The sequence below is a fragment of the Pteropus medius genome, unplaced genomic scaffold (assembly GCF_902729225.1).
Source record: "Pteropus medius unplaced genomic scaffold, Ma_sr-lr_union100, whole genome shotgun sequence".
Taxonomy (NCBI): domain Eukaryota; kingdom Metazoa; phylum Chordata; class Mammalia; order Chiroptera; family Pteropodidae; genus Pteropus; species Pteropus medius.
In genome coordinates this window covers 16,159,394-16,180,684 of record NW_024351729.1, presented here as the reverse complement: position 1 = coordinate 16,180,684, position 21,291 = coordinate 16,159,394, and the positions used below count along the sequence as shown (strand labels likewise).

The following is a 21,291-nucleotide window of genomic DNA, read 5'->3' as shown; positions in this document are numbered from 1 at the left end:
GGTGAATTCACTTACATCTTACATTTTTAGTATATTTTAGTTTTTGTTATTAATACCATTCAGATCGTGAAGTTTAAATTGAGAAATGGAGGTTTTGAGCAATTCGTTATATTTTTTAAAGATAAGTAATTTTTATTCTGGGCTGAAAGTCTGGAATCGAATCACATTTTCAAATATGATTCCCAGATTCCAGATTGGGATCTTTTTCTTTTTACTCTATCTAAACATTATTTAAAAATGGCATCTTGAGATGTACAGGTGAGCCTTGAATAACAAGGATTTGAACTGCATGGGTCCACTTATACATAGATTTTTTTTTAATTGATACTGTAAATACTGTATTTCCTTCTGATTTTCTAAATAACATTTTTTTCTCTAGTCTAAGAATACATATGATATACAAAATATATGTGAATCAACTTTGGGGGAATCAAAAGTCGTATGAGGATTTTTGACTGTGACAGGTTGGTTCCCCTAACCCCTGCGTTGTGCAAGGGTCAGCTCTATTTACATCCACAAGTATTTGTCTAACACTTATTGTGCTAGATAGTGTGAAACTTTGGAGTTTTGAGTATTAGACCCACAGTTAGAGTGTAAGATGTAAGTGAATTCACCTGCTCTTTCCTAGTGTTAGGAGTTGGGAAATAAAGGAGTTTGGTTTTGTTCACATTTCAATCAAACATTAAACATGTTGCCCTTGGAAAATGTATAAGCATAAACCATTTTTTCTAGATATTTGATTATTTATTTTTACATTATTTTAGGTTTCCAGTAATTATCTGGTGGATTCGCCATGACCCCAGCTCTGAGGGAGGCAGCAACAAAGGGTATCTGCTTTTCATCTTTACCAAGTACCATGGAGTCTGACAAGATGCTATGCATGGAGAGTCCAAGAACTGTAGATGAAAAACTAAAGGGAGACACTTTCTCTCAGATGCTGGGATTTCCAACTCCCGAACCTACTCTTAACACTAATTTTGTGAATTTAAAACATTTTGGCTCTCCTCAGTCTTCAAAACATTATCAGACAGTTCTTTTAATGACTTCTAATTCTACATTAAATAAATACAATGAGAATTATAAACAAAAGAAATTAGGGGAGCCCAATTGCAATAAACTGAAAAACATACTGTGTAATGGCAGCAACATTCAGCTCACTAAAATCTGTCATTCTCATTCTGAAGAGTTCATCAAAAAGGAATCTCTGTCAGATACCACAAGCCAGTGCATGACAGATGTAAAAATTATTTTGGATTCAAATATAACCAAAGACATTAATATAGATAAAGTACAACTACAAAATTGTAAATGGTACCAAAAGAATGCACTTTTGGATAAAGTTACTGATGCTGAGAGTAAAAAGGGTTTGTTGCACTGCGCTCAAAAGAAAATGGGGCCTGGCCATTCTGATGCGCTTATTAGTTCTTCAGCTGCTGTAAAAGAGGAGGAAGTGAATGCTCGTTTACTTCATTGTATAAGCAAACAGAAAATTTTACTTCGCCAGGCTAGAAGAACTCAGAAACATTTGCAAATGTGCCTGGCAAAGCATGTTGTTAAACACTATGATCAGCAAATGAAATTTTCTATGAAACATCAACTCCCTAAAATGAAGATCTTTCATGAACCTACCACAATTTTGGATAACAGTTTACCTAAATGCACTGAAATTAAGCCAGACATCAACTTATTGACTGCAGAGAAATTGTGGAATGATGCAAAAAATGGCTTTGCACGGTATACAGCTGCAGAAATACAAAGATTTGCACTGTCTGCTACAGGGCTGTTGTCTCATGTTGAAGAGGGTCTGGATTCTGATGCAACTGATAGCAGCTCTGATGATGATTTGGATGAATATACCATTAGAAAAAATGTGGCAGTGTAAGTGCAAAATTATTATTAGACCTTTTACTGTTCTGTATATAGCAGCAATTTTGTCTTGATTTTAAGATGTTAGATGGAAATAGATTTTCTAAAATCTTAATGCCATAATCTTTAAGTTATAGAACTAGTAAATTTTTTAAATGTTTCATTTGTTAATCTACCATGTGTGAATATATATATACTATTTAAAAATAAGTTACCCAACTGCTCTATCTAGGAAAATCCAATACAAGATTAATAAAAGCTAATTAGCTATAAGTAAGCATTTTTCCTATTCTTGAATATAATAGGTTATGGACAAGGCCTAAATTTTTGCCTAAATAATCTAGCCAATATGCGTATTGGCTAGATTGTATCTCAAAAAACAAAGTCTCACATAGGGAGCCTTCATTGACTTCAGGAGTTTATCAGTTGAGAGTACATACAGGTTGACCTGCTACATTCTATTTTTATTTTTAACTATTTACATACTCGTAGTCATAGCTTTCAGCTCTGGTCTTTACTAAGTCAATTTTTGCTAGATTAATGTAGCCAAAACAAAACCATAATATCAGCTATTAGATACATGTTGAATACTTATTATGTGCTGGACCCTAGAGATTCCGTTGTGGGCTAAATATTCACAGACTCTACCCTCTTGGGAATGTACTTCAAAGAGAGGTTTCTAGATATTAAAAACAAAACAAAAACACAAAAATATTTTTACTTATTATATTAACACTCCAGAACAGCTCTATATGATAGAAGTTTCTGAGATGATGGAATGTTCTGTCTCTATGCTATCCAGTAGGCACTAGCCTCATGTGGCTATTGAACAGTTGAAATGTGGCCAGTGCAACTGAGGAACTAAAATTTTAATTTTATTTAATTTGAATTTTATTTAAATAGTGAGATAGAACATAGTTAATAGCATTCAGGGAGTATGTTAATGTCCTTCAATTGATGCAAAATACTGTATGCATATATGGTATTTTGAGAGGAAGAAATCTATTTTTATCAAATTATAAATGAGTATCAAAATTAGAAGATGAACATGTTACTTTTTACTAATAAATTGAACAGTATATTTTTATAGTAAGGAATAAAATGTAAAGCAAAGTGAGCATTCCAGTCTTTTGGTGTTCTGTTATCACTATATTTGAAATTTGTTTGAAGATGAGACCTAATAGTTACTGAGCACATGTTATTTTTCTGAATGACATTGTGCTATTTACATATGATATTTTATCCTTTCAGCAACCATGGGAGGTAATTGTTGTTATCCTCATTTCATTTAAAAAGAAACAGGTTCAGCTTGATTAAGTAACTTGCCCATGGACAAAAAGCCAAATAAATGGTGGAGCTAGGTTTCTTGCTCACGTATATGAGACTTTTAAGTCCATGCTTTTTCTGTTGGACTGTGCAGCTTTGTCAATGTTGTATCATTGATGATGATAGCCACAAGAATTATCAAGCACATGTGCACTGAAAAAGGTCCATCAATTTTTATATTTATAATTCTTTTGAAGTAATTAAAGTTTATCAAATTTAGTAGGTAAATTTAGTACATTATTTACTTTTTTGTTGTAGTCAAGAATAGCTAATGGATAGGTTTACCTATTCTAAGCTAGAAATAAATAAGTCATGTCTTTCTAGACTATTTTGACCTTTATTAGCATTCTCCTTCATTGCTTTCCTACAGCATTTAATATGCCATACTATTTATCATCAAAATATATTTGTCCTATATAATTTGCTAATATATCTCTTAATAACCCAGTACCTAGTAAGGGTGGAAACTACATTTTATACTTTTAAAAAATCTCACACGTCAAGCAAATAATTACTAATAGGTCAAACATTTTTTAAGATGAGCATTTACCCCTTGAATTTAGTGAGAGAACACTAAGTTCAGACATTTATATAAAACGTACGCAAATGAAGAATTTCAAACTATTGAAAAAAATTTTATACAAAGCATCAAGCAATGTCTTCTCATTTTTTTTTTTTTTCTCCACGTTAACTTTGCCAATTTATTGAGGAAAATTGAAGTAAAGTAGCCTGGAAAGAAATTGGATTCAAGCTTGGAAAGTTTATTTTTCATTCTTTTTTTTTCCTTCCCCCCCATAATCAACTGGAAGTGCTTCAGGGTTGCTAGACATACATTTTAGGAAAATAATGAATTTATAGAGTTTAATATTCAAGATACACATCTAGCTTTTTGCATTCCTGGCCACTTAATATTATGATGCCTTGGTTATTAAAGCTAGTATTTATATTTCTAGAAGTCAGATACATTTTGTTCTAAGGTTACACTCATCTGATCAACTCAAATCACTAATACTAAGTTTATAGAATAACTTTTTGAAATCTTTAATTCACTGATTATTTGATAATTTTTCAGGCTTCTTTGTTTTTTGCTATTTGAACTCTAACATTTCCTGATTTCTTTTTATATAACACCAAAAATTGAATATTAAATTCTGTTTGTTTTGAATATTTTTACTAATGCTAATAGATTACTTGTATGTAGGAACAGTCGTTTCTCAACATTTTACTAATTTTGATTAGACCGAATTTTGAGAACAAATAATAATTTTAATTATTTATATCTTTTGATGTGAGTATAAAATTGATTTCTTAATTTGTTATTTAAATTGAAATTAGTTATGTTTCAGGTTGTTAAGTTCATTTTATAATTTAAAACATCCTGATAAGGTTTTTTTTTTTTTTTTTATTTTTCTTCTTTACATTTTCTTCTTACATTTCTGGAAACTCACTTTTCAAATGTAGATGAATATTTTTAATACATATAATAATAGTTCAGAATTAAACAAGTGTAAAATAGGTAAATTAAATTTTCATTATCTCTATTGAATATAAATAGACTTCTCAACTTAAATCATAAGGTCTACAGTGTCAAATAGTAAAGTTGATTTTAATTTTAAACAACTTAAGGGCAAGTATTACTTTTTTTTGTATTGTATATATACCCTCTGCCTAGCATTGTCTACTTTTTAGTGCTTGTTTTGTATTTGTTGAGTGAATAAATGAATATTTCTGTATTTGTGTATGTAGCTGGAAAGATACAAAAATTGGGGTTGACAATCCATTAAATTTCTCTATGTTTTCTTCAATTCTGTAGTTTAATCTTTACTTGATTTCCCTGCCCTTTCTTGCTTTGTCTCTAGTACCAAACTAACACAAGATGTGTCTTGTACAATTTAGAACCAGCATGAGTGTGTGTTTAATAATGAAATATACAAAAGTATGGACATTTAATAGTAATTATTTAACATTTGCAACTTTTAAAAGTTAATAAGTAAAATGTATTATATTTATCTCTAAAATCTTAGATTATATTATAAAAGCCTTTTCTTTTTTTCTTTCTTTCATTTTCTTCTTTTAAGTTTATAGCCCTGTAAAAAAAAAAAAAACAAATTCCTTCACTCTGACTAGGGAATTTAGCTGTAAAGGAATATGATTGTTTTAGGAAATTGGAAAGCACTCACATTCACCATTACCTTTGTTATTTTAAATACGTATTTTACTTGCCCCTTTTTCTTTCCTTCCAAAAATACAGGCAGTAGATTAATTGAAAACGACATTATTGATATACTTGAAAAATAACTTGGTTCAGAGACTAGTATGCATTAGAAAAATGTTTTAAAGTTAATTTCATTTGGAAAGAAACAGAATTTTTTTGTAGGTTTGAGATATAATCTTTATAACATGAATGGGACACCCACCCCCACTTCAGCTGCACTGTTCTCTGTTCCTTTGGTGAAGGAGCAGAGGTTCTGGGTATACTAGTATTAAAATCATAGCTTACTCGTGACCCTGAACAAAGGTTAAAGTTATTTTTAACCCCCTGAATTAGATTATTCTTTGGTCTAACTTAGATTCTGGAGATAATTAGATGAAATATTATATATGAAGTACCTATTCATAATAGTGCACTGATTTGGCAGCAATTAAAGAGTGTCTTATCAAGCAGTTTACTACAGTGGAAGACTAGAGTTTAATATTCCATGAGAAACTTGGGAAGCCAGTATAAAATACACACCTAAGTTAACCCATTTGTGAGGTGAAGAAGCTGGAATACTTGTGCATTAAATCCCATTAGTTAAGGTTGTTCCTGGTTGTGTTAATTCCCTTGCACTTCTGTTCTGCCACTTGGGTGACAAAGCAGGCTCAAGGAACAACAAAAACAACCTCAAAGAAATGCAGGTGCTGACACTTGGAAGTCAGATCTATGTGTGCTGAGCTGGTAAGTGAGGGGATGTGGATGGGTGACTGATAGACTGCTACAATTATTTTACCTCTCTTCTGGTTGTAAACTTTAGAGTTCTAGCATTTCTTTTGTTCTGGGAAATGACATAAGTTACTTTTGGGAATTATGTAGAAAAACACACAGATTTTGACACAGAAAAATATAGTTCTTTGTCTTATTCAAGGAAACTTGCCAGTGTTTTCCAAGTCATACAGCCGTCTTGGCTGTTGGGAGAAAGACTCCACATCATTTCCCCAAATTAGTTCTCATATGTTTTTTCTTTAAGTTTTTTACTTTGGTATGTAAATAGTCTTGTTGAGGAAATTCTTTTAAACAAAATGAGACATTTACCGAGAAATAATTGTTGTTTAGGTATAAGCTGCCAGGTGAATCTTTCCAGATTGCAAGAGCTAATTTCTTCCAGACCTACGGAAATGAGTACTCATAGTTTTTTTTACACTTTCCTATTTTGCCAGTAGAAAGGAAAAGACGTAAAAACCAGGTAATGAATTTCCTTTTGAGAAACTGGATAAAGAACAGTATGAACTCAGTATGACATTGAGAGAGTAAAGAGACTAAGGGCATTTCATTAATAAATTGAAAATAAGAGTACCTTTATATTTGTATAATATGAAGTTGACAAATTGTTTTACATTCATTATCTTTTAAATTTTCTCCACTTTGGAAATAGATGAGCAAGTCTGATTTTGTTGAGTTCAGTGAAGAACAATCCTAGAGAAATTGCAATAATACTTGAGTGACAATTTGTGAGGTTCATAGCAAAATTAAGCAGAAAATACAGAGTTCCCGTTTGTTCCCTTCAGCCTCCTGCCCATACACAGAATTTCTTTCACTTTCGACATCCCCCACCACAGTGGTAATTTGTTACAATCAGTGAAGCTGTATAGATATGTCATTATCACCCAAACTCCATAGTTTACATTAGAGTTTATTCTCGGTGTATATTCTATGGGTTTGGACAAATGTGTAATGACACGTGTCCAGCATTGTAGCATTATACACAGTAGTTTCACCCTACAGATCCTCTGTGTTCTGCCTATTCATTCTTCCCTCCTTCCAACCCGGGCAACCACTAATCTTTTTACTGTCTCCCTAGTTTTGCCTTTTCCAGAAAGTCATATAGTTGGAATCATACAGTATGTAGCCTTTTCAAATTGGCTTCTTTCACTTAGTAATATGCATTTAAGTTTCCACCATGTCTTCCTAGTTTGATAGCTCATTTCTTTCTAGTTCTGAATAATAATCTAGCTCTGAATAATAATGTGGATGTAGTACAGTTTATTCATTTACCTGTTGAAAGATGTCTTGGTTCTTCTAGGTTTTGGAAATTATGAATAAAGCTGCTATAAACATTCACATGCTTTTTGTATGGACGTAAATTTTCAGTTCATTTGCATAAATACCAAGGAATGCTACTGTTAGATTGTATGGTAAGAATATGTATAGTTTTGTAAGAAACTGCCAAACTCTCCTTTAAAATGGCTATACTAACTAATAGTGGGTGAGAATTCCTGTTGCTCAACATCCTTGCCAGCTTTTTATGTCAGTGTTTTGGATTTTGGCTGTTCTAATAGGTGTGTATCTTATTGTTTTAATTTGCAATTCCATAATATCATATGGTGTGTTTGTTCCTCAAACTCTTTTGCCAATTTTTTAATTGGGTTCTTTTTTAATAGTTGAGTTTTAAGAATTCTTTGTATATTTTAGATAACAGTTCTTTATCAGATATGTCTTTGCAAATATTTTCTCCCAGCCTGTGGCTTGTCTTCTCATTCTCTTATCAATGTCTTTTGCAGAGCAAAAGTTTTTAACTTTAATGAAGTCCAGCTTACTAATTATTTATTTCGTGAATCATGCCTTTGGTGTTTCTATCTAAAGTGTCATCACTATATGCAAGGTTACCTAGATTTTCTCCTATGTCATCATCTAGGAGTTTTATAGTTTTGTGTTTTATGTTTAGGTTTATGATCCATTTTGAGTTAATTCTTGGTATCAGGGTAAGATTTATGTCTAGATTCATTTTTTTTTGCATGTGGATATCCAGTTTTTCCAACATCATTTGTTGAAAAGACTGTTCTTTCTCCATTTTATTGCCATTGTTCCTTTCATCAAAAATCTCTTGACCATGTTTATGTGGGTTTATTTCTAGAGTCTCTGTTCTATTGATCTGTTTGCCTTGATTACTGTAACTTTTATACTAAGTCTTAAATATGGATAGCATCAGTCCTCTGACTTTGTGGGTTTCCTTCAGTATTGAGTTGGCTATACTGGCTCTTTTTTCTATATAAACTTTAGAGTCACTTTGTCAGTATCTACAAAATAACTCATGGGGATTTTGATTGGGATTATGTTGAATCTATAGATCAAATTGGGGAAACTAATATATTGACGATATTGAGTTTTTCTGTCCATGAAATGGAATATCTATTTACTTAGTTCTTTGATATATTTCATCAGAGTTTTATAGTTTTTCTCAAATAGATTTTGTATCTGTTTTATAAGATTTATACCTAAGTATTTTATTTTGGGGGGTGCTAATGTAAATAATATTTTTAATTTACATTCTACTTATTTATTGCTAGTATATAGGAAAGCAGTTGACTTCTGTATATTAACCTTGTGTCTTGCAACCTTGCTATTATCACTTAGTAGTTGCAGTTTGTTTTGTGTGCATGCGCACGCACGCGTGTGTGTATGTGTGTGTGTGTGTGTGTGTGTGAGAGAGAGATTCTTTTGGATTTTTCCAATAGAACAAAGAGTATTCTGCCTTACAAACCTATATATTTTTTATTTCCTCTTCTATTCTCATTAACTAGGATTGTCAGTATCATGTTGAAAAGAAGAGGTGAGAGAATATCTTGCCTTATTTCTGATCTTAGTAAGAGATTTTGTAGTTTCTCAGCATTAAGTACGATGTAGCTATAGGTTTTGATAGATAACTCAACTTGAGGAAATTCTCTATTCAAGTTGAGGAAATTCTCTCTATTCCCAGTTTACTGAGAGTTTTATCATGAATGAGTATTGAATTTTATAAAATGCTTCTAATGATAATGATCTTGTGATTTTTCTTTTTGATGCAATGTGATGATGATGTGCATCTAATGATAATGATCTTGTGATTTTTCTTTTTGATGCAATGTGATGATGATGTGATGCCTGTTAATAGATTACATAATTGATTTTTGAATGTCAAACCATTCTTGCATACCTGGCATAAGTCCCATTTGGTCATAGCTTATGTCTTTTTATATATAAATTATATAATTTTTCATGTTAGCTTGAGAAGAATTTGTAATCTGTTGTTGGATGAAGTAGGCTGTAGATGTCAGGTATTTCCAGTTAAGTAATGGTATTGTTGAATTCAACTGTATCTGTACTGGTTTTCTGCTTGCTGGATCTGTGCATTTCTGAAAGACGGAGTGTTAAAGTCTGTAACTATAATAGTGGATTAATTGATTTCTCCTTGCAGTTTTGTCAGTTTTTGCTTTATGTAGTTTGATGTTCTTTTATTAGGCTCACATTAAAGATTGTTATCTTCTTAGATTATTGACCCTTTAATTTTATGTAATATTCCTCTTTATCTGTCATAGCCTTCCTTGCCCTGAAGTCTGCTCTGTCTGAAATTAATATAGCTACTGCCACTTTCTTGTGATTAGCATTAGCTTGGGATAATTTTCTTTATTCCTTTACTTTTAATCAGCATACGTCTTTATATTTAAAGTGAGTTTCTTGTGGACAGCGTACAGTTGGGCCTTGTTTTTGGTCCACTCTGACAATCTCTGTCTTTTAGTTAGTGTATTTAGAACATTTAGACCGTTGATGTTTAGAGTGATTAATGATATAATGGATTAACATCTACCGTATTTGTCACTGTTTCTTATTTGTTGCCCTCATTTTTTTTGCTTTTATTGTTGTCTTCCATGCTTTTTCTGCCTTTTGCAGTTGTAATTGAACATTTTATATGATTTACTTTCCTTTTTTAGCATAACAGTAATACTTTTTTAAACTTTTTTTAGTGGTTACCTTAGAATTTGCAATGTACATATACAGCTTATCCAAATTATTTTTTAAACAACATTAATACCTCTTCTTGGGTAGTTCGAGTACCTTAGAATAACAAAATAATCCTAATTCTTTTTTCCTCTCCCTTGTATCATTTTCACTTATACATAAACATATAAGTATTCACACATAACCACACACAGGCATACATAATTGATTACACTGTTGCTGTTATTATTTTCAACAAATCATTAGATTTATTATCAGATCCATTAAAGATAAGAAAAACAAAAGTTATTTTACTTTCACTTGTTCTACAGTATTCTTCTTCTCTAACCTATACAATTTTCCTTCTCTCTAAAAGAAAAACTTTTAACATTTGGCATAGAGGGGAATAACGTCAATATAGTGTGGAATTTGGCTTGGATTTTTCCCCAAACCGTTTTAAACGTAAATGTTTTGGAATGATCAAGGGGCAAGCTTTTTTACAACTAAAGAGTAAGCTTTAGTTGTATAAGAAAAATCTTGAAAATTCTGTGTAAGTACCCTCTTATATTGTAATAAAGTGTTGGTTTATTGGCTTTAAAAATTGCTATATGTTCCACTATCTTAAAAGGTCTGAAGATGTCATAAGTTCAGTTGAAGAAGCTGTGAGGATAGTTCCCTTGCATTAAATGAAAAATTTCAGGCTATCTAGATGATAGTTTTAAATTTTTATTAAACTGGTCTCTATTAGAGTGACTATCTTTAAGGACCCACTTTAAAGGAAGAAACGTGATCTCCAGGATATGAATGAAGCTTTAAAGGCTGGCTTATTGATGCAAATGCCAGTGGAAACTTAAACTGTACTGATATTTTTATAAGGATTGTTATTTTGTTAGCACTCAGATTTTGAAATTACATAGGTTTTGAGTGGTCTGGCTCTAATTCTGTTTTCTTCCTAAATTCAGCTATTTTTATTTTATAGAACAGGGTTATCAGGAATGCACATATATGGTGTTATAGCAGAAATGCCTGTACTCAATTCTGGGTTAGTGACAGTCACCTTTCTGAGTAACAAGCATAGTCTAGTCAACTTTTACACCATTATTTTTCACTGCCCATCGTGGCCAGCAGGACCATCACAAGCCCATTTGTGTGCAGTAGAAGAAGATGTTCCTTCCACTGAGCAGATTCAGATTTGTAATTTTAGGGCTCAGAGTGCAGAACTCTTACTGGATTTTAGTTCTGCTTGCCCATTCAGGCAGGATCTGTGCAGTGTATAACAATAGTACCCACTTATCTGTGATTTCACTTTTCATGGTTTCAGTTACCCGCAGCCAACTTCAGTCTGAAAATATTAAATGGAAAAATTCCAGAAATAAACAATTTATAAGTTTTAAATTACACACCTTTCTCGGTAGCATAATGACATATGCTGCTCACTCCATCCTGCCCGGGACGTGAATCATCCCTTTGTCCAACATATCCACACCATAATATGCTACCAGCCTGTTGGTGACTTAGCCGTCTTGGTTATTAGATTGACTGTCTCAATATCTCAGTGTTTGTATTCAAGTAACTCTTCTAATGCCCCAAAGTGCAGGAGTAGTGATACTAGCAATTCGGATATGCCAAAGAGAAGTCGTAAGTGCTTCCTTTAAGTGAAGAGGTGAAAGTTCTTAAGGAAAGAAAAAGGTTATATGCTGAGGTTCCTAAGATGCATGGTAAGAACAAATCCGTGAAATTTAAGGAAGAAAAAATAAATTCATGGTAGTTTTGCTGTCACACGTTATGGCCACAGTGCATGACAAGTACTTAGTTAAGATGGAAAAGGATTAAATTTGTGGGTAGAAGACATGAACAGAGACAGATCATGCTCACCTGACTTTTATTACAGTATATTATAATTGTTTTATTATTAGTTACTGTTAATCTCTTACTGTGCCTAATTAGTAAACTTTATCATAGGCATGTATGTATAGCAAAAAAATAGTGTGTGTGTGTGTGTGTGTATATATATATATATATATATAGTACTAACCATAGTTTCAGGCATCTACTGGGGGTCTTAGAATGTGTCCCCCGTGGATAAGCAGTGACCACCATGGTTTGGTTTGGCTTCCTGAACAAAAGAGACACGCACATGTGCAAACTCACACACAGTGCTTTTTCAGCTTGCTAAAGTACATGACTTCAGACTGTTCTTTTAGCAAATACATTTTGATCAGTTTAAAAATTTATTTATTTACTTTATTTATATGTCCCTAGTTATCAATGTTTGATATTATGCAAGGATTTTAAAAACATAGTTAAGACTGTTTAACAGACCATTAACTTTGAAAATTCTTTCTATGCAATGGAAAGGGGGGTAGTATTGATAGACTGCATGAGTATTCCCCAACCTCCCTTTGTTCTTTCTCTTATCTTTTCTTTAGCTGGAGGGGAGGGGGCGTATAGATGGTAGGAGGAGGACAAAACTAAGTTTGCCAGTCTGATATGTGAATCTTTTTAAACTTAATACTGAAAACTTTAGGCAGTTGATATACTGGGTTCTGCCAGAGTTTCAGGCAGAATCACACAATATATTAAGATTGTTTTGTTCCCTTTTATTTCTACTTTCTTTTGGAGAACTCTTTTTTAAGTTCCAGTCTCATTGTCCTTGGACATCCTAAATCCCACCCCTTAATTTGGTTTATCTCCATGCCAAAATTTCCTAACATTCACAACTGTTTTATTTTATGCTTGTTTGTTTTTTCTGTGAATGTATACAACTACGTGGTAGAATGTTGTTTTTAACTTTTATGTCAGTGAGGCTTAATTTTCTTAAAGACAATGAACATTTTAATGAGAACTTGTTAACCTAAATCATCCTAATGGCATAAAATATTTTTGAGGGAGGGGTGTATTAATGTATATGCTAAGCTGTCTTAACAGGAAGACCTCAACATGAATATATAGAATTTCTTCTGTTTAAGTCAAGAATTGGGTATGCTTCACAGGGTTTGCAGGGACCTGTTGGTTTTGCTCTCCTTTAAGATGCTGCCCTGCCTACATTGTTGAAACTAATTCATCTTCATCTGATTTCCACACCCAATCATTTTTAATGACAGAGGTTATACATTATTTTGGCTCATATCTGATTGTCAACTTAGTCACATACACTAACTGCAAGTAAGGCTGGAAAATGTAGTCTTTAGTTGAGTTGTCATGGGCTCAGCTAAAACTCGGGGGTTTATTATAAAAAAGGAGAATGGATATTGAGGGAAAATAAGCAATCTGTTTAGTTTGCCCCTTTGGCCGCTCAAATACACATATACTTCCTTCACGTAGAGAAAAACATCACCTCCCGATGGGTGTCAAAGTCACACTCAGTGGGTGGAATAAATTCCTCTTCGTCAGATTCAGATGTGGTTCCTATGATGTGGTGACCTGTAAACTAATAGTTTTTCTAACCATCTTGCCCTCTTGTTTTCTGTATATATGTTGGAGTGGGAACAGGAAAGCCACAGTGAAACTGCCACTGGGATACACATGATAGATCATTCCTGGTCCTTATAGTAATTAATAAGACTTCTTACTCTAGAACTGGAGTAAGGTCTTGGTAGGATTCTAATTCTGCTTTCTTAAGAGAAATTTCTTTGTTTTCCATAGTCCCTGACTTTGCTCTTTGGGAATTGTTCCTTATCCATTATTTTTGTGTCTGTATCTGAAGTGGGTACTGGAGAGTGTACCCTTATTGAAGGCTGCACTACATTCTCAGCGTGCTTCGTTTTGGTGCAGATTTGGACTCCCTGAGTGTAGAGCATGTTTCACATGTGGTTTTATGCTAATAGAGTTTCCTCACAAATGTGGGTTTACATTCTGGTTGCCTCCAGTCAGTTACATGTGAAAATAACACAGCCAAAGATCTTATTTGGTCATAGTTGTTAATCATAAAGACAAGTTAGTTTACTACTTATTTTCCTCTCTCCCTCAGTTTAATGACTGCTACCTCAAGGCCATCAAAACAGTACATTTGGGTAGGAATTCATCTGATTCTTGTTCCTAAGCTGACTTTCACTCTGTGACTTAGAACTCTTTAAGAGAAATTCTTGGAATATATTTTTTTGTCATCTCTAGAGAAACAGTGGCTTTCCTATACCTTCGAGTCCCTATATTATGGGATTATCCATTAAGTTAGAAGTAGGTCGCAGTCAGAGAGAGCCTTCCTAAACTGAGTTGTACTCCTTTTTTTCTCTGCTTGTAAACTAATTCTTGCCTAAATTCATTTATATTGGGCTTAAACAACAAGGAAAAGCCAATGGATTATACAGTTTTCTGCTTCTGCTAGAGCTATAGTCTTGTTGGTTACTTGGTCTCTCTTTGAAATCATCATTTTTTGCTAGTATAGTATAGTGTACAGAAAGGATAACCTATAACATTTCTTTCCTACTAGAGTAACTTAGAGGCAGGATACAGTAAGCAGGTGGGTTTCTCTCATGGCACACGCTATTGGTCATAACAATTTCTGTAACATTTAGCATAAAGGCTATGTTGTAGTAAGAAAAAGATTTAAAGGTATAGTGGCTAAAGCATGATATAACTGTTTTTCTCACAGAACAGTTGAGAGATAAATGGGTGATCATATAGGCTAAGTAAAAAGCTCTGCTTCCTTGAAATTGTCCAGAAACACCTAAAAAAGGAATCTTTGAGCTACTTTTATCTTTTTTTTTTTTTTAAGATTCTGGCCTAATATGCAACTATAGTATTTTTTAAGGCAATGAGATTTTACATGTGAAATATTAGAAACAAAATAGAAAGAGAGAGATCGCAAGTACACGCATGCATGCACACGTAAAAGTTGAGTTCTAGCCTTCATAGAATCAAGTTACTGATACTACACTTGCTCTTTGGCTGTAAATAACTAGAAAACTGGACAAAATATAGTTATTTTTCAGAAAATGGACATAATGGACATAAGACAGCAAAGAGCAGAGCTTCAGTGATCTCTGAGAAAAGAGAAACGGGCGAACCTTGTGATTGCTCTTGTTTTCTGCTTGATGGCACTTTCTGATCTCTGATGCAGGGAGAGGAAAGCCAAGTAGAGCATAGTGGTTTTACTTAATTGAGGCAAAGATTAAAGTTGTGAGGCTGAGATAGCTGGAGTTGGTAGATCAGAATACTGAAGTTGAAGGACCTGCTTAAGTAAAGAAAAAGCTCCAGAAATCTTCATGTAGTCCCCTAAGAGATTTTCATTGAATAGTGAGCTATACATGTGTAGGTGAAACTCTAGGGGCAGACAAAGAACTGTTAGGAAGCCGTAATCTGAACCATTTTCATTGTGCATGTGGGGTTGGACGATGTTTGAGTTCTGAATAATCAGAGCAAAGGAACTTTACTGAGCATTTGGAGCATTTCATAGAGACCCCAGAAAGGTCACACTTCAAGAATATGCTGAATTAGCCCTAGTCGATGGGTACGCTACACCTCTAACAGATTTTAAAGCAAGCTGGAAAGAATGAAGTAAACAGCAAGTAATTAATAATCTGTTGAAAGAAATTTATCACTCTTTAAAGGAAGACCATAAAATCCAGAAATTCAACAACATAATATTCATAGCGTACATAATATGTGTTAATATACGTACATATAAATATATGTGTGTATATATAACACTAAATATCTGTATATCAACTACTTGACATGCAAAGGAGAAAAATCAGTAGAAACATACAGAAATGACACATGATGAGATTAGTTGGGAAAGACCTTAAAATACCTATTGTAAACAATCTCAAGTACTTAAAAGGAAAACACAAACTAGTGAGAAATTTAATGTACAGTGAAGAGCCACTAAACTTTTAGGGGGACAATATAATATCTGAGAAGAAACTTGTTTCAGATTAACATTAAGAGACTAGACATTAAGAAGTCTACATTTTAACATACAGCAACAGAAACTATCCAAACCGAAGTTCATAGGGTAAAAAGCCTAAAAGAAAATGAACATCAGTGATCTGGATACAATATCAGAAGTTCTAACATATATATAATTGGAGTTCTGAATAGAAGAGGGAGGGGAAAAAGAAAAAAATATTAGGAAAAATAATGGCCACAACTTTTCCAAATTTGCTGAAAACCATAAAACCGCAGATTCAAGAAGCTCAGTAAATCACAAAGAGGATAAAAACAAAATCATACCAAAATATATTGTAGCAAATCACTTAAGTTCTAGTGATGTAGAGAAAATCTCAAAAGCAGTAAGTGGGAAGGGAGACATTTTATATAGGGGATCAAAGATATACCAAAAAAATAAATCACTGCTGACTTCTCATGAGAAGGCATGCAAGCTCGAAAACTGGAATGGTATATTTAAAGTGCTAAAAGGGAAAAACATGTCAAGTCAACCTAAAATTCTCTACCCGGTGAAATGATCTTTTTTTAAAAAAAGGCAAAATAATGTTTCCAAATAAAAGCTGAGAAAATTTGCTCAGTATACTGACATTACAAGATTAATGATAGTGAAAACTCTGATCTACATGAAGGAAAGAAGTGGCAAGAAATGGCATACATGTAGATCTGAAATATGTGGAGGCTACTACACATTTCCAAATAACTCATGGATCAAATAAAAAATCAGGATAATCTAAAGTGTTTGAAACAAAACTGAAAATAGCATATCTAATTTTGTGGAATGCAGCTACTAGATTACTAAAGCAGTGCTTAGATGAAAATTTATGGCTATAAATTCTTAGAATAGCAGAAAGGCATAAAGTCTGGTCTAAGTCTCCCACTGACAAAGCTACAAAAACATGAGCCAATGAAACCCAAAGCAAGAAGGAAAAAATTATAAAGCGTAAAATCAATGAAATAGAAAACACAAAAGCATAGAGTATCTGAAACCAAAAGCTGAATCTTTGAAAAGATTAATTAAGTTGGTAAATTTCTAGATAGTTCAGGAAAAAGATTACCAAGAGCAGGAAAAATAAAAACATCATATGCATGTTATAGGCATTAATAGAATAATCAGAATATTATGAGCAATTTTATGCCAATAAGTTCAACAAAGTAGGCAAAATAGACTAAGTGAAAGACACAAATTGCCAAAGCTGACACAGGAAGGAATAGAAAACTTGAAAAACATATCAATTAGAGAAATTGAATTAATAAGAATCTGATAGGAAACCAGCCCCAGATGGCTTCACTGAATAATTTTCTTGAAAATAATTCCAATCCTACACAAACTCCTTCAAAAAATAGAGGAGGGAACACTTCTTGACTCATTTTATGAGGCAAGCATTAATTTAGTTTCAAAAGCAGACAAAGACATTATAGGAAAACAGATCAATATCTTTTTTGATTGTAGATGCAAAATTTCCTTAATGAAATAGCAAATAGAGTCAACCAAAAAAAAAAAATCATGACCACAAGGATTTATATTGGGAAGGAAGGTTAATATTCAAAAATCAAAGAAAAAAACATTTCCATTGAATCAAAAAAACTGACAAAATTCAAACCCACACATCATAAAAACAACAAACCCAGAATAGACATTTTATATAGGAGATCAAAGATATACTTTTAAAGTCTGATAAAGGACATTTATAGAAAGTATACAGCTAACATTACATTCAATGATGAGAGAGTGCTTTCTCTGTAAGGTCAGGAAGTAGGTAAGGGTGTCCACTCACATGACATAATTAGCGTTAACTGGAATTCCTAGCCAGTGTAGTAAGGTAAGAAAAATAATAAAAGGCATCCAGGTTAAAAATAATAAAACTCTTTATTTGCAGTTTACATGATATATATAAAATCCTATGGACGCTGAGGAAGCTACTAAAACTCAAGTGAATTTAATAGGGTCCGAGGATATAAGGTCACTATACAAAAACCAATTGATGTTTTTTTACACTAACATCCAATTTACAGATGATACAAACTAGCATCCATAAACGCAAAATAGAGAAAATTTTAAAACTGTATGAAACATAGCTGAGAGAAATTAATAGTATGTAAATACACAGAGAAATAATGCCTTATACATTGATTGGAAGATTCAGTGTTATCCACCAGTAGATATGTAGATTCAAGGCAATCCTAATGAAAATGCTAGGAGGGTTTTTTTTCCCCTATGTGGAAATTGACAAGCTGATTCTCAAATTTAGAATAGTCAAAACAATATTGAGAAAGAACAGAGTTGGAGAATTTAAAGTACTGAATTTTAAGGATTAAAGTACAATAATAGCATGATGTTAAGATGTTGAGATAGATAAATATCCTAAGGAGCACGTGTGTAGTGTATTATGTATTATATATACAATACATATAGTGTTCATAGCCAGTCTTTATTAAGAATAGTTTTTTTTTCTATTAAAGGATAATGGAATATTTCAACAAATGGTTCCAAAACTATCCTATAGAAAGAATCTCAACCCTTACCTCATACAATACATAGAAATAAATTAGAATTAGATTATAGATCTAAAAGCTAAAACTCTAAGATCTTAGAAACATGAATAAGTCTTTTTGACTGTTAGGCAAAGATTTCTTAGAACATAAAAAAGACCTATCCATAAAAGGCAAGTTTGATAAATTGGACTTCACCAAAAGTAGAATCGTTTGCTGCTCAAAAGACACCATTAGGAAAATGAAAGACAAGCTGCAGCATTTCCAATACATATAGTCTGACACAGGTCTTAGAAGAAGATAATTAAATGTGAGCGAAAGATTTGAGCACTTTGTCAAATGAAGTCTTAATCTCTTGGGAAGCATGAGAGGCGTATGAAAACATGTCTACATCAGGTGCTGGAGAACTATTGCCCAGGGACCAAGTCTGGCCCATTGACTTTTTTTTTTTTTTTTTAAGCGTAAACACATTCGTTTACTAACTTACAGGATAATGCTAATTAAACCAACACTCAGAAATATTGCATGAAAAATGTTTCTGATAAAGATAATTGAATACAGTAAAGAAAAAAAAGCAATGAGAGATTTGCTCATTGATGTGAGCTTGTTTATCTTTGCAGCTAATGCCTGTCCAAAAGGATGGTGGAATTTTTATTCAACTTTTTCATAGACCCGGGTATAGGTGACATTGTTCATGATTCGTTCCACCACTTATTTCCCATCTTCCAATTTTCTTGTTATTGTACTTTCCTTCTCATCCCATTCCTGGTATTGAACCAATGCGTCGTAAAGTTGCAGGCAATATGAGTTTTTCTGCCATCAGCTGTAGTTTCTTTAAACTTCTTTTCCAGGTTACATGAAAATTTGTTTTCAGTGTGCTCTCCATTTTTATGGTGATTTTTTTTTTTTTCTGTCAAGTGATGACACAATCTGGTTTGGCCATGGCACTCATTTTTCACACAGCCTTTCCTTCTACTTCCCTCATGTACTCATCAAAGCTTTTGCTTTCCTCTAAGTGATATTTTTCTACCAGCTGCTGAATGGAGGCCATGGTGGGTGTGGAGGTGAGTACAGCGAACAGAACAGAGTGTGGCAAGGGCAACGTGGCCCCCTTAATTGTTTCTGTAAAATTTTATTCAAATGCAGTCACACCCATTCATTTATGTATCATCTATGGCTGCTCTCATGCAATAAGGGCACATCTGAGTAATTGTTAAAGAGACCATGTGGCCCACAAAGCCTAAAATATTTACTGTCTGCCTCTTTAAAGGAAAAGTTTGCCAATCCTTTGTCTAAAGGAATCAAATTCCAGGGAAGGTAAACTCTTCCTAGGTGAGCAGATAGCAGTAGAGAAGGTTGACCTAATTCAATGTATTTTTCCAGGATAGCCCTTATGTTTTGGGGGATTGTCATTTTCCACAACTGGATCGTCATTTTTGATTTTTTAATCATGGTGAATTCATAGTTATCAGTGAGCTAAAACTTATGTTAAAGGCAAAATTAATTTATATCAGTTCCTCTTTAAGTCTTGGTAACTTATGTAATATTAGAAAACTGTCTTATTCTGAAGAACTACACTTAAAGATCAAAACAGGGATGTAGGTTCATGATGACAAGAAGTACCAAGAGAAATTGTACTCAAAACAATTTGGTTTAAACAGCTTGTATTTATTTCCTTCAGCAAGTTAATTGGTGACTACAAACAAGCAAGAATGGGGATTGAAGGCATGTGCTGCTGTTCTGCAGACTGACTAGTCTCACTGCCTAGGTGGTCTCTAGTCACTGATGTCTTTGCCTTGATCTTCACTGGACGGAGGAGTCCCTCTCCTTATGGCCAGCATGTGGTGGTCTGTGATCCGTTAAACACATCAGAGAGATGCAGGGAGTCAGTGTTCTTAGTGGTCTGGCAGGACAGTCTTATATGCTAATTGGGAAGTCTAGACACTCTGGGTATGCCTCATTCTTATTTGTTGTTGCATCAGCTATGTTCTCATTGGTTATACTCTAAATTATGTAAGCCATTGCATCATTGGTTATATAAGTTGTTTGCATAAGACGTGTTTTGACTTTAGGGTACAATAGGTATTAATCTCCTTTAAGTGAGATAGCCACATTGCTGATCTATAACATGTTTGCAGTGTTAATTATTTTTGAGAAAAATGTGTTTTCAAGCAAGAGAGCATTTTTGGTGGAAAAGCTTGTTTACTACTTTTAATTATAGCAAATGGATTTTATTCATGCCTATTAAAATGTAGGATAATGTATCCTTTATTGAAAATTTATAATGTATCCTTTATTGAAAATTTATTATTTTCAACTTCAGAAAGCCCCAGCATTATTTAGTTTACTTAAGTTTAATTCTTGTACTGATATTTTTCTATGTTAGTATAATTTAATGTAGTGTATGAGCATAAAAATGATTTTTGTAAATTTAATTTGAACATCAATATTTTTACAGTAGTACAATAACATGAACTCCATGAAATTTTTTTTCTTTATTTTATTTGACCATTAGTTAAATATCAGTTTGATAGCCAAGCAAAATTGCATGTCATAGGGAAATTTTCCAACTGGAACAAAATTTAATGAAAGTGTTTAAGATCATCTTTGATTTCCCCATGCTTACTACCATATCATACTTCTACAAGCCCTGTCAACTTTAAAGTGAACCTCGAACCCATCCTATCTTCATCTATCTCTTCTTTCATCTCCTTCTTCTTTCCCAGTGTAAGCCATTTTCGTCTTTTATGGAGTGTTTTACTCAGAAT

General features: G+C 33.1%; 1 protein-coding gene across 6 annotated transcripts in view; it reads left to right on the top strand.

The window, feature by feature from the left end:
• Positions 1-21,291, top strand: part of KANSL1L (KAT8 regulatory NSL complex subunit 1 like) — a 121,160-nt gene that overhangs the window by 32,004 nt on the left and 67,865 nt on the right. For all 6 annotated transcript variants that reach the window (XM_039844666.1, XM_039844661.1, XM_039844664.1 and 3 more), the window contains one exon: positions 765-1,878. In XM_039844666.1, coding sequence (XP_039700600.1) covers positions 794-1,878 — 1,085 coding nt within the window. In that variant the 5' untranslated portion in view covers positions 765-793. The remainder of the gene's footprint in view (positions 1-764; positions 1,879-21,291) is intronic.